General features: G+C 40.5%; 1 protein-coding gene across 2 annotated transcripts in view; it reads left to right on the forward strand.

The window, feature by feature from the left end:
* The window catches only part of bmp2k (BMP2 inducible kinase), a 40720-nt gene that overhangs the window by 3883 nt on the left and 16512 nt on the right, over window positions 1-20325 (forward strand). For both annotated transcript variants that reach the window (XM_084024663.1, XM_084024664.1), the window contains exons 2-6: window positions 12362-12480; window positions 14430-14535; window positions 15294-15436; window positions 17699-17820; window positions 19300-19381. In XM_084024663.1, coding sequence (XP_083880789.1) covers window positions 12362-12480; window positions 14430-14535; window positions 15294-15436; window positions 17699-17820; window positions 19300-19381 — 572 coding nt within the window. The remainder of the gene's footprint in view (window positions 1-12361; window positions 12481-14429; window positions 14536-15293; window positions 15437-17698; window positions 17821-19299; window positions 19382-20325) is intronic.

Below are 20325 nucleotides of genomic sequence, written 5' to 3' on the forward strand. Positions count from 1 at the left end.
TTGCTAGTTGTTGCGTATAAAACTTAAAAGGTTGGGGCATTGAAATGGACACATGTGAACTCAGTTGTCAGTTTATTAACTACACCTTGCTACAACTATTTCAATACAACAGTCCTGCTATAAATCTTCATCTTCGATTTTGTTGTCGGTATAACACAATACAAACTGCACCCCAAACAGCAACCTCCCAAAATGACAAGTTCAATCAACTGTTGTCTAAAACAATTTCTGGAGAAACCGAACTAGCTATTTGGGAAGGCAGACAAACTGTTCCCACCTGATTGCTCTGCACCTGCAGTCTGAATATTTTATTAAGCTGTTTGCTGTCCAGCCACTAAGCATTAAACAGATAACTGTCTTCGGAACATGAGCTTAACTTGCATAATAGCTCTTATGTCACTGTTATTTATTCACCAGACCACGTTACATGACTGCTCTACCCATCTCTCACTCTAGGTGCAAGGCAAGCGGTTCATGTTTGCATGTGTTGATAAATTCTTGTTAAAATGGCCGTGCTTATTTTCAATTAACAGGAAGACCTTGACCTATTGGTATCACTTCCTGTGTGTGCAGTTATACAGTCATGTTAACGGCAGCATTAGAATTCATCACTGCCTCGTCAAATTAGGGTCACCTCCATCTTCTCAGCAGCAGCAGAGGTCTGCAGACTTGTTTCCTCATCATGGCTCCCCGTGTCTACCCATGCATTGTTTTAGCCATCTTCCCATAGAAAATTCTCAGTTGACTTGTTCTCTGGGTCACATCCTTGTCACAAAACAAAAAACATTTCTCCGAACATGCTGACTTAACACAAATTTGCCCTGCTTTGTTGGCTGTCAGCAGAATCTTGAAGCATTGACACCGGGTTTTACAATGGTGCTGTTCAAGTCACTGGCTGAGAGACGAGGGCAGCGTAAGACTTTTGGCCTTGGTCGCAGGGACTCCCTGATCACGATATGCCACCGATCATGTAAACAGGAAAAGCAAACACTGTTTCCATGCAAACAGCTGCTGTGTTCACAGTGAACAAGTGCGGTTACACTTGAAACAGGTACATTTGATAAGCTCTTTGTTGTGAGTCTCTTTAGCTGCATTTGCTTTGTTACAGAGATTATAGTTAATGAAAGCAAAAGCCAAATGTTAAGTAAATAAACTGTAGATATGTGCTGCCTTTTTGGGTCTGACCAATGAAAAGCAGTCAGGTTAGCACTGCGTGATGGTTGAAATCAGTATCATGGTAGTAATGACTATTAAGTCACAGGACACTAAATTTCCTCAGTTGGTGTTAATGATGATGTTGAGGAAACGCAGCTCCGTGATGCTACGTAGTGTTGTGTCAACGTCAAGACTTTTCTATTGTATGATTTTGCTGGCCTCTTCCAAATGTGACTAAACACAGACGAATACATTGGTCTGTCCACCACACAGAAATGGAATAGGCGTAGAACTAACATTGAACAGTTATTTGACCAATTCAAAATAAATGGCGTTTGTTGTTAATCATTTGTACTTTTGTGAAACAATCGTTTTATATACTGGTTGTATAGATATGAAAGCAAAAACTTCACACCCACAAAGCATAGTTACCTAGGGCCCTATGAAATCCGTTTTATTTTTTTCCAGATTCTGTTTTATTTTTTCCTAAAGTCTGTGTTTTCTCTTTTATTTTTCCTAAATTCTGTGTTTGAGAGCATTTATTTTCTCCATCAAATGGTGTCTAATCATGTGGTTGATGAATCAAAATTAAGACATTTACTGAAGAAACATTCTAGTAGTTCTAATTCCTTGTCATTCAGAGGCCATACAAATGTGCATAAATATGCAAGTGTCTGCCCCGGTTGACAGTCGCTCAAAAATCCCCGTTCCAGCCTGCAGGCAGAGAGGGTGAAGCGAGTACCAAGGTAACGGAGATGTCAAGGCAAGGGGTCCTATAAAGCTCACAGTTGGTTCCACCTTCAACCAGAGCCTTTACAAGCCAACCGGTGGAAATGATCTCCTCCCAGTGAAACAATGGCAGACCGACCTAGGCTGTAAGTCATTAATCAGAAATATGAGAATCATCGTCAGAGAAGACTTTTGCAAACACCGATGAGCACAGATGCATGAATAACACTGCACTTTGATTGAAACAAGTTCCTCGTCACTGCCATCAAGCGGTGCAGTGCAGCTCAGAGCGATCATTCTGATGTGTTTTTGGTCCTCCCTCACTGCCGGGGAGGGGGGGTGAGAATGCTTCTCATCTACATTATTAGCATACTGTACTGGTGATGAATAGGCACATTGGGCCCCTTTGTTGTCTTATTCTAGCACCCTAGAAAGAATGCTGGTACGATGCAGCACTTGGTCCCGTGATGGGTATCACTGCCTTTGTGCTTGCTCATTGAGGCCTTCTGTATCTGCCCCTCTGCGTTGCTGCTCCTCCCCTCTTTTGTGAATCTGCAAATGTATTATTTTCCTCCCAATTCATCATCACCCGATGCGAGGGTGGCGTTGAGCCAAATGTGGGAGTGAACTCGGGTCACACAGAGACCGCTAAACAGAAGGACATTGATTCGGAAGGCCACTACAACATTTCAATTCAGTGTGCTTTCAGTGACGGCTTTATGTCTTTGATCAGCGTATTGAGTAATGTGGATTTATCAACAAGCATGTATCATTCCGTTTCAATTTAGTGGATTAAAAACAGTTAATGCAGCATGATTCAAATTAACCACAGCAGTGCTGTGTGATTGGGATACCATGCTGCCTAGAGTTTTGTATGAAGGAAATAATTTGGTTGTACTGACCTTGAGTCAAGACAATTTTTATGGATTTTGTGTACTTGGCTCAGAGGTGTCTAAGGATAATGATGGGTGTTCTGAATTGTACACATTGTCTCTAAATACACTAATCCTCACATTGTCACTCCCTTACTGTGATAAACAAAGGACAGTAGTTTTCCACGCTTTGTAATGCCCAATGTGTTTTTTTTTTTCCCGTCTTGTGAACAGTCTCTTTCTCTGCCAGTTTCTTCAGCACTTAGCTGTCAATCATTAAGTTTGGCATCTAGTTGTCATTTTGATGTCAACATGGAAATGAGCATTCTGATATCCAGGAGATAGATATTATGCACTCAGGCCTGGTATCAATAAGCTGTCATGACTTGTGTATTAAAAATACCACAAAATGACCACTTCCCCTATACAGAGTCTGCTTTCTGGAATATACTAAGTACAGGTTACAAACTGATCATGGGCTTATGCGAGTTCACTTGACTCCAGCATGACTACACTTGATTCAATGGTTAGTCAGTAGTGACGAATGATTGCCTCACTCTTTATGATTGTGTGCACTGTAAACAAGACGGTGTCAATATGTCACTCCAGTCTGCAAGGAGGTTGTATGGAAGCTGAGAAACATTTAAGTTTATTATACATCTGATCTTTTTGTTGTTTGTTATGAAAAATTGTACAGGCATATCCCAATGAAATTAAATCATGTCTGGGAAAAACTTGTCCTATGGTTGTCTAGCATTGAGTTTTCAGTTTAGATGGCAGGGAGTCTTTTTTAAAAGGGATGTCACAGGAATGTTTGCTACCAAGTCGATGATGAACAAGAGGCAGTACATGTTATGTCTGTGTCTAGACTTTTGTTTAGGTATGATCTAAACTTAAAGTATCCCGCAAAATATGGACATAGTGATTATCAGGCAATGCTCTGCAAGATTTCCTTCGTCCTTGTCCGTTAACAAGCCACAGCAGGTATGCATCTAACAGATGAGGTATGACTTGTCAACATTTAAATATACTTGTATAAGACATAAAACTGCTGCTGCACTGTTACCCACAACCTGAAATTAGACTGTTTGAAGAGTTGCTCTACGTGCAGGTCATTGTAGGTGCCTCTGGTGAGTAACTTATGGTGCTATAAAAGGCTCTACCATTCCTACTTCCCTACCACCACAGCACCATTGAAGGGGCCGTTCTCTTTGTAGGCTTCACATATTCTCATGTTTACTTTAAATACCAAGTGGTATGGCTAAACAATTGTTCATTTTTACATCAAAATCATGATTGCTAGAAATATGTCCTGATTTTTAGTACCGTTTTTTACAGAATCCTAGTAAAACTGCTTTTTAGGGGGAGATAGCAGGTAAACGGTAGATGCAACATCTACATCATCTGAAAGGTGGCACTGAAGATTAATTTGAGATGCAGCTCAGCAGATTATGTCAAGTTCTTCTAGTCATAAATTGTTGAGTGTAAAAGGCTTAGAACATTATGATTGAACTGCACCGTGACTGTCGTCATGTCTCATAATTTGTTTCAGCAATGTTTGGGTCGACACCATATATTAGAAAGATTTAGTGCTAATTTCAACAATTTCTTTTGAGAATTGATCAAAATGATCAAAAACGTTGCCTAAATTTGAAGCGTTATTCAACCCCCTTCCCGACAAGCTATCTTAACATGCTTTTCCATCGGTTCCTTAGGTTTTCTACTTTCATATGATACCAGTAGCTCAAAGAGGGAGCCTGCTAGAGCCTCAAAGATTGTATGTTGGCCCGGATCCCAGTAATTTCACATCACATATCTGATTATCCGTGCTGTGTCAGGATGGTGTTGAACTTGGATTCACAACTTACCCCGTTGAAACGTTTTCACCCTCATGTATGCTTTTCATCCAGCAGCATCTCTGTCTCTTTCCAAATTTCATCCTGAAGCCTCCAAAGCACAGCCACTTGTGTCTGTCGGTTCAGTTGTAAACACTGTTGAGGTAAGATGCATGAGAGTTGTCTGCCAGAACCTTTCAGCTCACTAAGCCCAGGATGAAAAAACATGTACACTCAACGCTGCACCTCCTCAGATTACCTTTTATGGACTTGCTCTTCAGGAAGACTTCTTCCCACACTCGCATCTGTCTTTCTAAGTGCTTTGCATCATTCACCTGAGTCAGGGGTAGAAATGAGTTAGATTGCAGTCAAGGCCCCCTGTGCTTAACAAAAAAGGCCAAAGTGGAAGAATGAAGGCTGAATAAGCATGGCGAGCTGGAGTTCAGGTTGACAGTTTTGTTACGCGTACGACAAAGTGTCGACAGTGATGTTAGCAGTTCTCACTTGCTATACAGACGTTCCTCTGCCCAATAGAAAAGGCATGTGTTATGAGGAGATAGGAGAGTTTGATTTGTCTTGGTTAAAACGGAGCCTGCAGGGCATTTCTGAAAGTCCTTCTTGTGTCTTTAAAAACGATCAGTGACTGATGCTTTGCCGTTTGATTTCTTGCAGTTCTTCCCAATGTGCTTTATTCATCAGATAGGATTGTTTGTCGCTTTGACCCACATTTCTTCTTTGAGACCATTGAGATCATTGGTCACCAGTTAGGTTTGACTGGTATGTTAGACTTTAATTTGGCCTGACAGCAGCAAGAAATGAGACCGTTAAGTCAGTTTGTCTGCCCTCCTGTCGCTCCAGGCTTTTGGTCCAGTGCTAGATAGTTTTGATTACTAGCAAATAGGGATATCCGTTTCGGTAAATCGTAGTTTTGTTCAGTTGCCGACATGCGTAACCAGTCAACAAATGTTCTTGTTAGTTAAGTGATTAATGGTTACCATTGGCATCTCTACTAGCAACATTGTGGATGAAAAGGTTATTCTGAATGATTTTGGTAACAAAAATTCAACATTAACATTTCATCTTTAATCCAGTGTGCTTGTAGCATCCCACTATCTCCTCTTTGTTTTGGCATTATGCCACCTTCAGCTCTAAAAGTTTAAAAATATCTGACCTGCAACAACCTTGGTTATCTTCTAGCTATGGCCATGCATATTAGACTTGGCTGGAAGAGAAAACTTAAGCGGTAATATTCATCGTTTAACTGTGGTAAACTTTTAGTTTAATACAAAAGCAACTTGAAAGATAATTAACTTGCGATACATTTCCGATTCAGAATTTGTCCATTTTCAAAGATCTATGTCTATCCAAAAACAAAAGCAGGATTTATACCTTAAACGGTCGAGAAAGATGACACGGTGGTGTTGTGTACTGTCAGGAAAAGGCTCGCTGAGTGCAGAATCTCTCAACTGCTTGCTAAAAGCAAGTGCACGCCTTTTTTTAGGCAGACAACCTATGATATGAATGCTTTGTGAATGTTGCTTCAGTTGCTTTGTAACTTTTGAAGGACACGAGAAACAGATTAAGCAGTGTTTGTAATTGATAGTCATTAGCCTAGAGTGGGTTACAAGAGCCTGATGTTTGCAAATGGTTGTCTTAATGGAGGCCCACAATGTGCAAAAGTCTCATGCGATTGCTGAGGCTAGGCATTGACCTTGAAGGGTTCAGGATAAATGTTGACCTTGAAGGGTTAAGGCTTGGCATTGACCTCAAAGGGTTAAGGTTAGACAATAGGCAATGACTCTGAATGGTTAAAAAGTTAGACCGCTTGGCTTAGACCATCTAGATACGATCTTTGCAAACTGATGTCTGTCAGTCCCTAAAGAACATGTAAAATCTTGTTTTCTAGAATTAAACTGACAGACATGTTTTACTGTTTTATTGTGAAACGTATATTTCTCGCTGCCTTGTTGTAACTCCACTTACAGTTACCAAATGACCTGTTTGCCCAGCTACATTGCCCACTACATTGCCCAGCCAAAGTACAAAAGTCTTTCCCGCATTAGTCGGTATAATATCAAATCTAAAGGATTTACTAAAGCACTGAGGATGAAAAAGTAATTATTGGTAATTAGTGAGAGCAGCTGGCACTGCATGGCAAACTGGCCGGGCCATGAAGCCGGTTGATGAAAATCCTTCTCCCATATTTACTGTGGAAGAGTGGCACCTGTTAGGCCACATGAAGAATGCAGCAGTGTAGAAGGCTGGTGTTTATGTGCTTTTTGATATCTGTAATACAGTATATGTAACACTTGTTTTGTTGACAACACTCAAAGCGGTTTGTAATCTTATTTAGCAATGTCACTGTAGTATTTCACCCTATTCAAATTCAGTAGACTAATTGACAACTATTTAAGGCTTACATTCCCTTTTAGAGTTTACCCGAAAGTGGACCCCTTTCCAAGTTGAATTATTATGAATGAATAATGATAATTATTATCATTATAGAAATCTTAGAGAAGTCAGACTCTTACTTTTCACTTCATATCTCTCATAATTTATAATAGGACAGTTGCATCAGTCTCTCAAGGGAGAAGCCATACCAGTATTCAGCTAACCACTACCACATGACACATGGTTTAAAGTCAAGCTGGAATTTCAGCTTCCGTAATGTGACGTTTTCCTAGTGAAACAGGACAGACAGGCAGGAGGTATTTGATTTGACGGTTCACAAGATAAGATCATGAGCTTCACTAGCTCTTTGCAGAGCTAAAGTTGCAGATTGATTGATGGATGAATGTCATGATATTATTGGTTGATACTAACTGATATATATGTTTATATTTTGTTCATTAATTTTTTTCCCAAGAGGAAGAAAAAAATAGATTTTGTTAAATAGGTGCATGATGGGTGACGTGATCTAAGGGTCAAAAGGTATTTTTAATTTGAGCTCAACCTTACGCTTGTTGCTCTTATCATCAGGCTTTACAACTGTGAAGACTTGCAGGGGAAGTGTTGTGGGTTCATGTTAGGGGATGAGGGCCTCTAGGAGGAAATACCTTAGCCTCCTCTAAAATAAACGGCATTCTCCTTTCTTAAAAGCAGCTCTGCGGCTCAAGGAGGCACTTTGAATTGAACGACATTCTTAGTGTGTAGCCTTTTAACAAGCTAAGACGTCACGCTAACTTAAGTATAAAGCTGTGGGTTCATTTGAGTGAATTGACAAAGAGAGAGGGATGTGAATGGAGAGAGACTGGTCTCTTATCACGGATGATGTCATGCTTCAGAGGAAGAACATCTGTGCCTTGTGCTTGAGCAGAAACTATAAAAGTATATCGTCTCTGTTCGCTCCATGTTACTAAATCTTCTAATCCTCACTTGTTGAGGCGCTCCTCTGCCACTTTTAAAGTTTTTTTTTTTTTTTTTCCTTGCCTATGTCACAAGGCACGCCGAGGATCTGTTTTGCAAAGACTGTTAAGATCCTCTTTCAAGCCTCTTCCACAAGCTGTCATGTGGGCTGCCTATGACTGTCCTAGTTAGCCAGGCTTTGCAGTGATGTCAGGGTCCCCAGCGCTTGATGCAGAGCCGGGGAAAAATTCTCCAGTAATTGCAGCCCTTGCTCAGTACAAGGGTGTAATGTCTGTAACCATCACCTCTCTTCTTGGCCTGTTTTGGGTTTTCCTCCGAACTGTCAGTGACAATTCACCATGTCCTCACAGTGAAGTGCTCCCGTCTCCTCTCTACAGTAAAGCAGGAGGGGAAGTACAATAATGGTGAGAGTTAGTTAGACCATCAGCAGTGCTTTAACACACAGAAAGGATTCAGTTATACTTCCGTGCATTAGAAATGTTGCTGTGCTGTATTATCAGTCTGTAAAACTTACAACAAGTCATCTTATCATCAATTGTAAAATCATTGTACCTTAGTTAGTAAGATAATGTATGACGACGTGAGAAGGAAGATGAAAGAAATTGCAGATTAACTTTCTATAAAAGGAGATACAGCCTTTTTGCTCTTAGCCTTGAGGATCAATAGTATTTTATTAGCTTTACCTTATTGTATCTGACAATAATTTAATAAAAAATCATTAAAAGGAGAGCTAACTTTTTAAAAGTGGTTGTGTCAGCTTTTGGACTCGAAGTCACCTTAGTGACTTAGTGAATTTAACATAAAAGAAGAAAATCTTTCTTATGATTTTCCTTCCAGCTCAGAGATGCCAGAATACTTTGCCTCTTTGTTTTTATTCAGGTTGATCTGATTATTTGTCAGTTGAATTTCTTACACGTTACACACAAATATCTCAAAATGGTTGGCCAGTTGCCAATTTCTCAAAATGGTTGCCAATAGCAACCTGGTAACGATAGCTGTCAAGCCCTGCTCCAAAGAGAATATAAATGTCATAATCACAGTTCACCACTCTACTGTATTGTGTAAGTCCCACGTCATTCTGTAGTTTATGAGCAAAACAGGTTGAGAAACACCCCTCAATCAAGTCCATTGTTTGACGTAGCAGGTTGCTGTTTTTATCCGTGTAGTCACTGTCTGTTAGATAAGGACAGCTTTCTTTTTGTCATCGGTTGGTTGAAACCAGTCTTGACCCACAAACACTTTTTTGCTTTAATAAAAATTAGTGAAGTGAGATGACTAAATTGAAAACGGATAATAAATCATAATATATTGCAATATGTTATCGCAAAATGTTTAAAATTGCAATCGGATCATATTGTGACTTGTGTATTGTGATAATATTGTATCTTGGTCTGTCTGGTGATTCCCACCCCTAGTGTACACGTGTACTATGTGTGTCTTGAATATGTCTGTTCCACACACAAGGACAACATGACAAAACACTTAAAAAATATATATATTGACATTTGAATTTATCGCATGGAAAAACACCTGAACGTCTTCAGGAGGATTGTATCGTCTGTATGACTTTACTGTTGCAGCTCCAAAACAAACCTTTGACCTTGTATTTTATGGTCTTTAACAACAAGATTTGTGTACTTGGAGAACCTTGGAGATTAGTCTGAGACAAGATATGTGCAAGTTATTTGTTCCAGCCGCATGACAAAAAAAAAATGCAATTTCTAAGAAGAAACAGTGGGAGTGAATTTGGTTGTTAGGATGTTAAGTGTTTCTCTCCAGTTTGTTAGATTTTTATGCGAAGGTTAGCTGTTCTTTTGTATCTTTTCCACGCATGCTCAAACAGCTCGCTCTTTTCAGACTTTTGGCCCTTTGCCCAAGCTAATGGATTTCGCCTTGTAAAATTTGTCATCTGGCCCATGCAACCCCCACATCTTCTTGCCTCCATTGCGGCCCTAAGTTTGATCTTTACTACGTCTGCATCCTACATCTTTGTCTTCTTTCAGAGTGGAACATGAAGCTTAAGATTTGCACAAGATGACTCACAGGTTCCTTGTTCCCTGTTCATCATGGTCATGAAACCGACTCTGCATAACATGATTGCGGTTCAAAGAAAGTCTTCTAAAATGAGTACATCCTGCTGTTTTTTTTTTTTTTTTTCAAAGCAGCTCTTTCACAAGACTGTCATATGATTCAGTTTTCTGGTTTAAGTTAACTCCCACTCCCCCAAGTCTCTGGATGGCTCTGCACTCAACTGCCTTGTAGCAGAAAATCAATTTAAGCCAGGTCCAGCAGTTTTGGAGTGACCATTGAGCTAACCTTTCGCACACGGGACAGACCGAGGTGAATCGATGAACATCCTCCAGCAGACACAAACATCTTTTCTTTCTACTTCAATTTCTGTTTCAGTTTAATCTTCATTTTTCAGATGGCAGCAGGTCTGCACACTGGGTAATTCCATTAATACATGCAGCATAATCTCTTTATATTGTTACATTCAGGTTATTTTCTGCACTGCTTTAGTAATATTTCAAGGTATATTTTAATTCCCTGACACATTTCTTTTCCTGCGTTTTCTTTCCTTCGGTGGCTATTTGATATAATCATTCTGTGTATGTTTCCCATTTTGGCAGCATCAGCATAATGTTTTATAAGCTGCTTGTCTCATCAGCAGTTTGTATTTTTCATTGTCCAGGTTTTATCCTTTGTCTATAGATGGCTAAACCTGACTTTGTGACTAACGGCAAAAGAAATGCTAATCTTTGGATCAGTAGCATCAAACAAAATCACCAGGAATGTGGACGTTTTTGCAATGAGGCAAATACAAATATGTCAAACAGAATAGACTTAAGCAGGCCTAGTCAAAATATATCATGGTACTTTCTTGTTTACGCTATCAAATGCTCTGCCTCACTTTATTTGCAGCTGCAGTTCTGCTATAGTGGGTTGTCTTTTGTCTCAATTTAGCTGCCTGTTTATCCCTCTGTGCTGCAGATTGGCATCAGTCATCTCCTCTAATCTGATTATGCTGTTACAGTAACTCTCACTGTTGTCACTACATACAAACAAGCATTACGCTTCAGTTTCCTTGCTTTGCCTGACTTTTGGGTCTGCCATCTTCTGTTTACTGTCCTGATGTGGACCCGCAGGTTAAACCTGCCTGAATTATTTTTACTCATTTCACTGTCCTCATAACATCACAACCGCTGAGATTGTTGTAAACTGGGGATGGGACAATATAGGATTCCGTTGTATCGGATTGCGATTAAAAACACCCACAATAAGTTGATTGTGGTGAATTTCCATTATCGGGATAATCATAAATATCGTCACAAGCTGTCTGGATCGCTGTCAAGGTAGAGAAGTGAAAAATAGATCTTGATTAAAAAAAAAAAAAAAAAAATTGATACAAAAATACATTCTTAAAATGTATCTTTTATTTATGCAGGGAGACGGTATGATTTCACTTATTTGTCGAGTATGTTTTAGTGGCATTTTAAATGTTTTAAAATGTATTTTGGCAGGATAATTGTCACATAAAACTTTCATGTCATCCCATGACCAATGTTGATGGACTCTTGAATAAGGGCCTTTGTGCTCATGGTCACTTATGCTCATCCCCAATCCAAATCCATGCTGTTTTTCAGCGGACCTAAAAAAACTTGTTAGGCAACAAGCATGCCATTGTTGATCCTTTCTTTCTCCTCGTCAGTCGGCGGACTTTGATGCCTTCACTCAGTGACTCATTGATCCACTCCTAATGAGTCCGGGGACTGTCCCATCACAGCGCTAGAGTCCATTCACCCACAGAGGCAAACAGGGCAACAGCCACTGGCACTGCAGCTAAACACCTTGTCCCTGTCAACATGGTGTCCTCCTACAGAAACCCCACTTCTCACTAAAAATACAGTCACCCTTAGTGGTGGAACAGTACACAAAGTTCATGGTTTAGTACGTACCTCAGTTTTCGTTTGGTGTACCCAAATTCTGTTTAACTATGTCGGCATACAGTTTGACAGAAATCGTGTTCCATTGAGCTTGAATTACCCTGCTAACCGGGCTAAACCAGCTAGCACGCTGCAGCTGACAATAACTGGTGCTTTGAACAAATCTTCCGGGAAAAATTCAGGCTGGCTTCTTTGTGCACTGGTTTAGCTCGATGAACAAAAGTCTGTTGCAGAGTGCTGTAAAATTAATTTGTGATGGTTAACTTTAAAACTCAAGTCTGTTTTTTGCAGATTGAAGGCTCCTGTGAGCATTGCCTGATTAATCTTTAATGGTTGATGAGCAGTTTAATTTACCATGGAATATCCCCGATGGCCAGCACTGTGTATAAAGTATGTTTCATGTGTGAAAAGTACTCAAGTATGCTGAGGTAATTCTAACTGTCAAATTGTGTTTTTCCAGGAGGCTTCTCTGTGGTGTTTCTGGCTCGTACGCACAGTGGTGTCCGCTGCGCTCTCAAGAGGATGTACGTCAACAACGTCCCGGACCTTAATGTCTACAAGAGGGAGATCACTATCATGGTGAGAGCAGCACAAGTGTTTGCTTGTAGATGTTAGAGATGTTATCTTCAACTCTTCCTGCTTGTCTTTATTGCAAAAGCTTTATTTTAAATGCATTCATTGCGCGTTAGTTCTTCTGCATAAACACACATATTAATCATGGTACAGGAAACTAGAATATGCTTTATACATGTATATACAATTTTGCACCTATGGGTTGGCAGTGTGAAATGAATAGATCTTATTGGAGTTGAAAAGGAAAGTATGTCTCTGCTACTCAAACAGAGAGGGTGAACAGAAGCAGAGTGCAGCGGTCTACCCAGGAAGTCTTACTTGCAAGCAGATGTTACTAATGACCCATGGATGGTTACTAAGGCTAATAAATAAGCCTCATTAGCTCAGACCGCCTAGTGTACAACCGCTACGTGCCATATATGTATCGTATTTCAGACCCCGTATCAAGAAAGATGCACACACCTACATTTTATTTATCTGTTCTGATACAGTGTCAAACTAATTATTGGTGCTGAATTTCTCTCCAGTCCTTCCTGGGTTGGAAAATGGATTTCTCTCACTTTTTGTTAACAGAGAGCCTTAATTTGCCTCGACACAGTGCTTGTTATCTAAAAAAATTCTTGAGGGCATTTTCCATTTTCAGGTATTAACTTTACAGACATTATTCATGTTTGAAATGGGACACAAGTCCTCATAAAGACACCTGCTCTCATAAAGCAAGGTGCTTATAAAAGGCTTCCTAGCCCATCCTGTTTACCAGCATTTCCAGTCTTGCAAGAGCAAACACCTTTTGGCTGGGTGACATTGATAATGCACCTGGTCCATTCACTAATACTTATGTTCTGTTACACAGAGCTGGCACTCACATGATTACAGCAAATAACAAGGTATTTTATGTCACTGGAAGTTGGATCATTTCATTTATTCTGCATCCACCAGACTTGTACGTCTTGGACAACTGCAGATGTCTCGTATTGAACGTTTGACCCCGGAGTGTCAGTGAACAGCTCACTTCTGAGTTGTTTGGCCAGCTTTGTGTGTCTGTTCACTTGCCTCATCAGCTGTGTAATACTCACCCACACAGCTGACCTGAAACACACAGTTCTGGCCTGTTGGGACGTTGCCATAGGTGTGTCAGTTTCCACAACACAGGGCAAGTCCCTCTTCTCATGCCGGCATTTAAGGACCAACAAACAAACACTTTGATGCTTTAATCCAGTGAATGAATCAAGTTAACACAGATTACCGGATTAAGAGCGCAAGAACACAAAGGAAGACAAATATCTCTCTTACCACACAGTAGCTTGACTGCAAAGATGACACTCGACTGAATTCAGCTGCATGTTTAACTGCTTGGGATGAGTTCTCTGACTACTACGTAATAATTTTCCCAAATTCCATGTTTTCTGTGTTAAATTTGTCTGATTTCTGTCTGATTTTACAATTCAAGCACATTTTGCCATCAGTGAAATCATGTGGTGGATGAATAAAATGTCTACATTTGAAATATAATATAACGCATTAAGAAGTAACACATAAGTGTGCTATTTTTTGTCAGTTGTAAAACAACATTCAATCCTATAGTAAAATAATGTGCTCTGAATTTAGCTGTAACTGTTGAAATCCTCAGTATTTTGGGCTGAAGAAAGAGCAACACTTTATTCTGCACTTTTCACACTTCATTTGAAACTGTACATTGAGTAGCAGCGTCCTTCTGCTGAACAAATATAGTAGCAACAGCACACAAGTCCAAACATGAATACTCACCATCACCTACTGAAAGAGGCAACAGTGTGTTAACACGCTCCACCCACATCCTTTATAATTACTTCAATAGTAACCTTGTTTTGATTTTTGAGACTTGTGTAGTTGGAGCTACGTCTGTAAAAATGCAGCTCTTCTTCCTCTTGAATGTTTCTGTCCTGATCAGTTCCATCTTTTCCTCCCATGTGTAGAAGGAGTTGTCAGGCCATAAGAACATTGTTGGGTACCTGGACTCCACAATCAATGCAGTGTCGGACAGCGTGTGGGAGGTCCTGATCCTCATGGAGTACTGTAAAGGTACAGCCCCTCTGTTTGCTATTACACGCATATTCTGAAACCACGATATATTGGCCACCATGTTTTACACTCATTCAATTCAGCTGCATTGAAGCTTTGAAACTGAATTCTGATTTTATTCGGTTCAGAGTTGTTGAGGATTATTTTGGGACAAATAAACGAAGTGAAACCAAACTTTTGATTAAATCAAAACTAAAGGACTGGTTTTCAACTCTGTTTTTCTTGCAAATTTGAGTTTTATATGTTTTTGCTATTTGTAATAATGATGTTTGGTCTTCATATGTCATCACCACCTTTTTGGAAGTTACAGCTATGCCTTCCAAAAAAACCACATTGGGTAATAAATAGATGCCAGATTCGCCAACTACTATACTTGGCCAACTACTATACTGGAGAGGCCAAGTCCTGCCCTTTCTGGTGGACCACCATGAGACTTTATTTTGGAAAAAAATTGTACAGTAATCAAAGGCCAGCGATTTTACCATGAATGACATATTTCTGCTTATCACGAAAGTCCCATTTTATAGTGTAGTTTGTCCATTTCTCATGTCTTATTGTTGTGGTGACCTGAGGCGATTTATATTTATAATTGAGGTTGTGAATTTAAACATAGTGAAATGGAATGAATGAAAACTATCCCAGTTGGAAAATGTAGTTTGTAATCATCAAAACACCAAACATACTGGCTGGTTGTTAGTTTCCCAGCCTGAACTGATGACCTAAGTCTTAAAGCTAAACCTTCCACCTCTCTCCTGCAGCGGGTCAAGTGGTGAAGCAGATGAACCAGCGATTGAACGTGGGCTTCAGTGAGGCTGAGGTCCTCCATGTGTTCTGTGACACCTGCGAGGCCGTGGCCCGCTTGCATCAATGCAAGACGCCCGTCATTCACAGGGACCTCAAGGTGAGGAGGACGTGACTCCATACATAATTTGATAATTGAGCCGTATTCCTGGAAGCAGGAACAGAATCTGTAAAAGAATATATATGGCCAGGACTAACCATGAGAGGTTTGAGCAAAGTGTGCCACGTAAAAACTTCCTTAACAGAAACCTCTGCTGTCTAAATACTCTCCACAATGTTTGTTGAAGTTGCTCTGCACAAAATCATGGGTTTCCCTAGCATGTCAACAAAATCAAAAGGAAGAACTTGTGGTTTGGCACTTGTTATGTTACGTAACAGTTATTGTGTAAATGTTATGCCAGCTGATGTTTATAAACTTAAGTGATGTAAATCTGCTTGGTCAGCAGAAGAAAGCACTCCTTCTGCTTTCACAGCTCCTTCTGACTCGTCTGCTTCCTCTTACACTCTCCTGCTTCGTTTGCCAGCTTGCTGTCTCATGTCCTCTCCTCGTCGTCTGATTCCTCCCTGTTCATTGTACATCCACCTAGTTTTCCTCTTTATCCCTCTGCACCAAACTTACTCTCGTAAAGGCAGGAATAGCGGGGACATCTTGAAATTCTTCACCAAAGGCCTTCAGACACCAGGGATGCGAGGAATAAAAAAAACAAAAAATGGGACTTTATTTTGTAAAAACATCTGTATGGTATTCAATGGCAAAGGACAAACCATTTTTTGATCCCGTATAAATTGTGAGATGAATTGCACATATGATGATTGTCAATTGAAAAGGTAATTTTACACGTCAAGAAAGTGTCTTTTTGTGGTATAATCTATGAGACTGAAAATACGTCATTAGAAAGACGCACCCAAAAGAGTTGTACTTGTCTCTCTCGATGCCTGTGTGTTTGGTACCAGGATGTAACGTTACTCACACCAACAGGTCTTTCTCGTTCTTCCTCTTCCTGACTGATAAATAGACAAAGGTTTTCTCTTTTGGTTCGGACTACAGAGCTTCTGTGTTGTATGTTTTGAATATGTAAGCGACTCAGCAAAATCAACATCCTTCAAAAAAAAAAAGCATTGCCTTACACTTTTGTAATATAGGCCATAACATTCAGCTTACTTGTATTTTAGAATTGATTTTCACATCAAGGGTGGCTATGTGCCAAATTCACCCTCATTTTGCTGATGCTTGGAGGCCCGTGGTAATTTCCCACACTAGTTGAATTCTCTTCAGTGGGCCGCTGTACTCTGTCCAGTTGGACAAGCCTCTAAACAGTGCAGTGCCTTCAGCTTCATAGGCCTGTCCTCTGTTCGCCGTCTGTATCTATCTGTTCAGCCTACATGGCTTACATAACATCGCAGGGACACAAAAGACCATGGAGGCCCAGTTACGCATCGCCAGGGGAAGTGAGAGTGCAAAAAACGCCCCTCACAACCCTGAGCTGTCAACAGCATTGAGACACTGTTGCTTTCATGGGCTCAGCGTTTCCTTGGACATTTTGAAGTCTTGATAACTTCTTTGTCACAGCTCCTACAAATGCCTTAGTGGCTTTCTATTTTCAGATGTTCACTTCCTACATTTGACATCTCATGCCTTTTGTTGCACTTTCAGTCAGTCTCATCTTCGTCTTTTTCTCTTTCTTTTATTCTAGTTCCTCCACCTGACTTTCATTTCTCATTTATTTTATAAATTAGCTTTTTTCTGTTACTCAGGCTTGGAATCTCTCTGCTGTGACCTCTTAAAATAGTATCTTTAAATCTGAGGCCTGACTAGGGCTGGGTATCCTTAAACAGCTGCATCAATTACTGATGGAATTATGTTGTGTTACCCAGTATCGGAAAAATATTTATTGATTTGAAATGTATCTGGACCAGAGAACATTCAGTTGAAACAGATTATCATTGCTCCCTTTGAAGTTTCCTGGAAGTGATGTAATGTAGCATTTCATGTGAAGTGAGCACTGCGTTGGACTTGGATGTTTAAAATCTTCATCTTTTAATATGTTGGATTGCTTATCAGCAAGCGGTCAGCAACCAGCTTTAATTTAAGTATTTTTGTTTTTATATAAGTGCTGTGTGGAGGATCTAATTTATCGTTATACTACATTTTAACATGTGAGTTTTACATATAGTAGAGAATGAGCTGTAGTCACTTATAGAAACATAATTAGTCTATTTATTAGGTTTTGACAAACACAAGATCTGATAACACAAAAATAAGATGTTGAAATTTGCCTTCCGTCTACTGCCACAGAGCACTTATGATGACACCATCCAGTTCATTAGAAAGTGTAAAACCTCCTGTCTGTTCCATTACCAGGTTGAAAACATCCTGCTGAACGACCAGGGAAACTATGTTCTGTGCGACTTCGGCAGCTCCACTCACAAGATTCTGCTGCCACATAAAGATGGAGTGACGGCCGTGGAGGACGAGATTAAGAAGTAAGTTTCTTTGTCAGCGATAGACATGTCACATGCATGTATGTCACTCACTACAGTAGTTTGTAAAACCCCTAAAAATACCTGCAGCTTCTCTCCTCTGGCTACTTGCGACTGTATTGTTTTGGGCCTTTTTGCTCCACAGGAACTTTGGGGGAAACCCAGCACAGTTTTTAAAAGCTGAGGAAGTCAACCTGCATTTCCACTGCAGCAATAAGTGTAGTTTCCCTTTTAGTCCTGTATAGGCCATGGCAACTGCTGTCTCAAACAAAGCGGTTGCCTTTTGTAATAAGTCTAATTTGCCTCACCATGGTGCTTCAGATGCAGTGGAAATGCAAAACGTGAAGGCACAAGAGGGACTTGTAGTTTCAAATTTACGCCTCAGTTCCAGGGTAGTCTTATGTTGTTGGGCGTCCGAGGCCAGAAAATCAGCCCACACACTTTCCTTATTCCACTGCGAGTGGCCAGACACTCACACAATTCAAGTCAACCAAACTTATAAACACAAGTGCAAACAATCAAACTATTGTTAATCTGTTGCAGATGACGATGTGTTTGGAGGTGGTAAATGTGGCGCTCCTGTGTGGTCACAGCCCCTGCACTTTGGCTTTGTGGTGTACCGTGCAGACGTATCATATGTTCTGTTTGCGTTTATAATCACAACAGCTCGTTCAAATCTGGCCTGTTAACTTTCCCACATTTATAGCTGCAAATAAAATGCGATGTGCGGTGCTTATCGGCAGTATATGGCCGTGTGTAAACTCTTCTGACACTTCTTCGGGTCGTTCCTCTGAACTACGGTGACTCAGCCTTTGCATTTTCATAACTCAGTGGGGTTTTTTCCAAACATAACCAGCTGCTTTGATTATTATCAGAATGACTCTGAATAGAAAGAAAAACAATATGTTACACTGAAAGAACTAAGCAACCTTTGCTGCTAGTTTCTGGTCTCCCCCCCCCCCCCACTAAACAGAAGCACGTGTCCTCTAAGAAAAGTGACGGCGGTGAAAGAAATATTCTTTACTTGAGTATTTTTACATTTTTGTGTTGCTGCTTTTACTTGATTACACGAAAATAGAAGTAGTAGCAAAAGAGACTGAAAAGATTCTGTAGATTCATCACATGAATCTGCAGCTTTCAAGTTTCTACTCATTCTCTCATCTGTCTGGTTGCAAGTTTACTGTTTCGGTTCAGTCTCACTGCTCTCATGGTGCAGTTTTGGGTCTGAGCAGGCAGCTGTTTTCAGAGAGAGAGAGCTTTATAACAACCCGCTATATACCACCAGAGACTCCTACACTGCTAAACACTAGCTTGCAATCTGCCATATACAGTATATCGTCCTATCTCAAGTTGTGACTGACACCAACCAGAGCTGGGACAGCTGCAGCATGTTGAAGCTACATCCATGTACGTGCAAATTATTTGCCTGCTGCTTAGTCATTTGAACTTGTACTAACTACTTCCTGTTACTGTACCTCACAGGTACACGACCCTTTCATATCGGGCGCCGGAGATGATTAACTTGTACGCAGGGAAACCCATCACCACTAAGGCTGATATATGGGTAAGTGTGTGTGTGTGTGTGTGTGGCGGCACCCTGCAGGGCTGGTTTGTCCTGGCAGCGTCCTGGGCTTCACTCTGCCCGGCAGCTCTCTCTCTCTTTCATCCCCCCCCCCCCCCCCCCCCCCCCCCCCCCTCTCGCCCCGGGCTGTTTGCCTCCACCAGCTCGCCAACAGTGTTTTTCCCTCATTAAACATTGAGCAACATCATTCACAACACTCATCCTGTTCCTCACTCCCTGCTGCCTGTCCTCTTTTATATCTTTTATTTGAAGGTGCGAGGTAGAGAGGCAGGAACAAGGGGCTTGGACAGCCGCCATTTTGAGGAGTGGTGTAAATTGATGCACCCAGGGAGTTTAACAGCCAGCATATAAAGATGTGGCTGTTAATAGGAAGCTTTGAGCATGGAAACGTGTGCACTTTCTTTTCTTTCTTAAGCATACTTAATAACACATAAGCAGTAGTGCAAATTAAAGTAGTAATGAAACAAACCAAAAACCTGGATTTCTCCTACTTTCTATGTGATTTTGTCATTTTGATACAAACTAATGTAATACACATACATATCAGCACTGATAAATTGTTGCTTTGTACAAAATATCCAAAACACCCACTTCCTGTGGACTACCCCCTGCATTCTTCGTTTCCTTTTCTATGTTTAGCACAAGTTTGAAACGCTTTTTTTATACGTTAAATCTGGGGTATTCATCCATGCATTTTGGGATTGTTAAAGGATATGTTGTTGACTCAGATTAGGAGTTTAGTATCAGACTGGATTAGCTTGCTTGAATGGAGAAGAGTATCTGTCCTCAGCGCTTATTGGGGGAAAAAAATTCCCTAATAAACACTGTGGGTTATTCCAAAGTCTCTTTCATCTACAACTGCATCATCAACAGAAACATGCCACAGCCAAATATAGCAAACTGAACATATTATTTAAGAGCAGATC

Source organism: Eutrigla gurnardus (genome assembly GCF_963514095.1).
Source record: "Eutrigla gurnardus genome assembly, chromosome: 13".
Classification (NCBI taxonomy): Eukaryota; Metazoa; Chordata; class Actinopteri; order Perciformes; family Triglidae; genus Eutrigla; species Eutrigla gurnardus.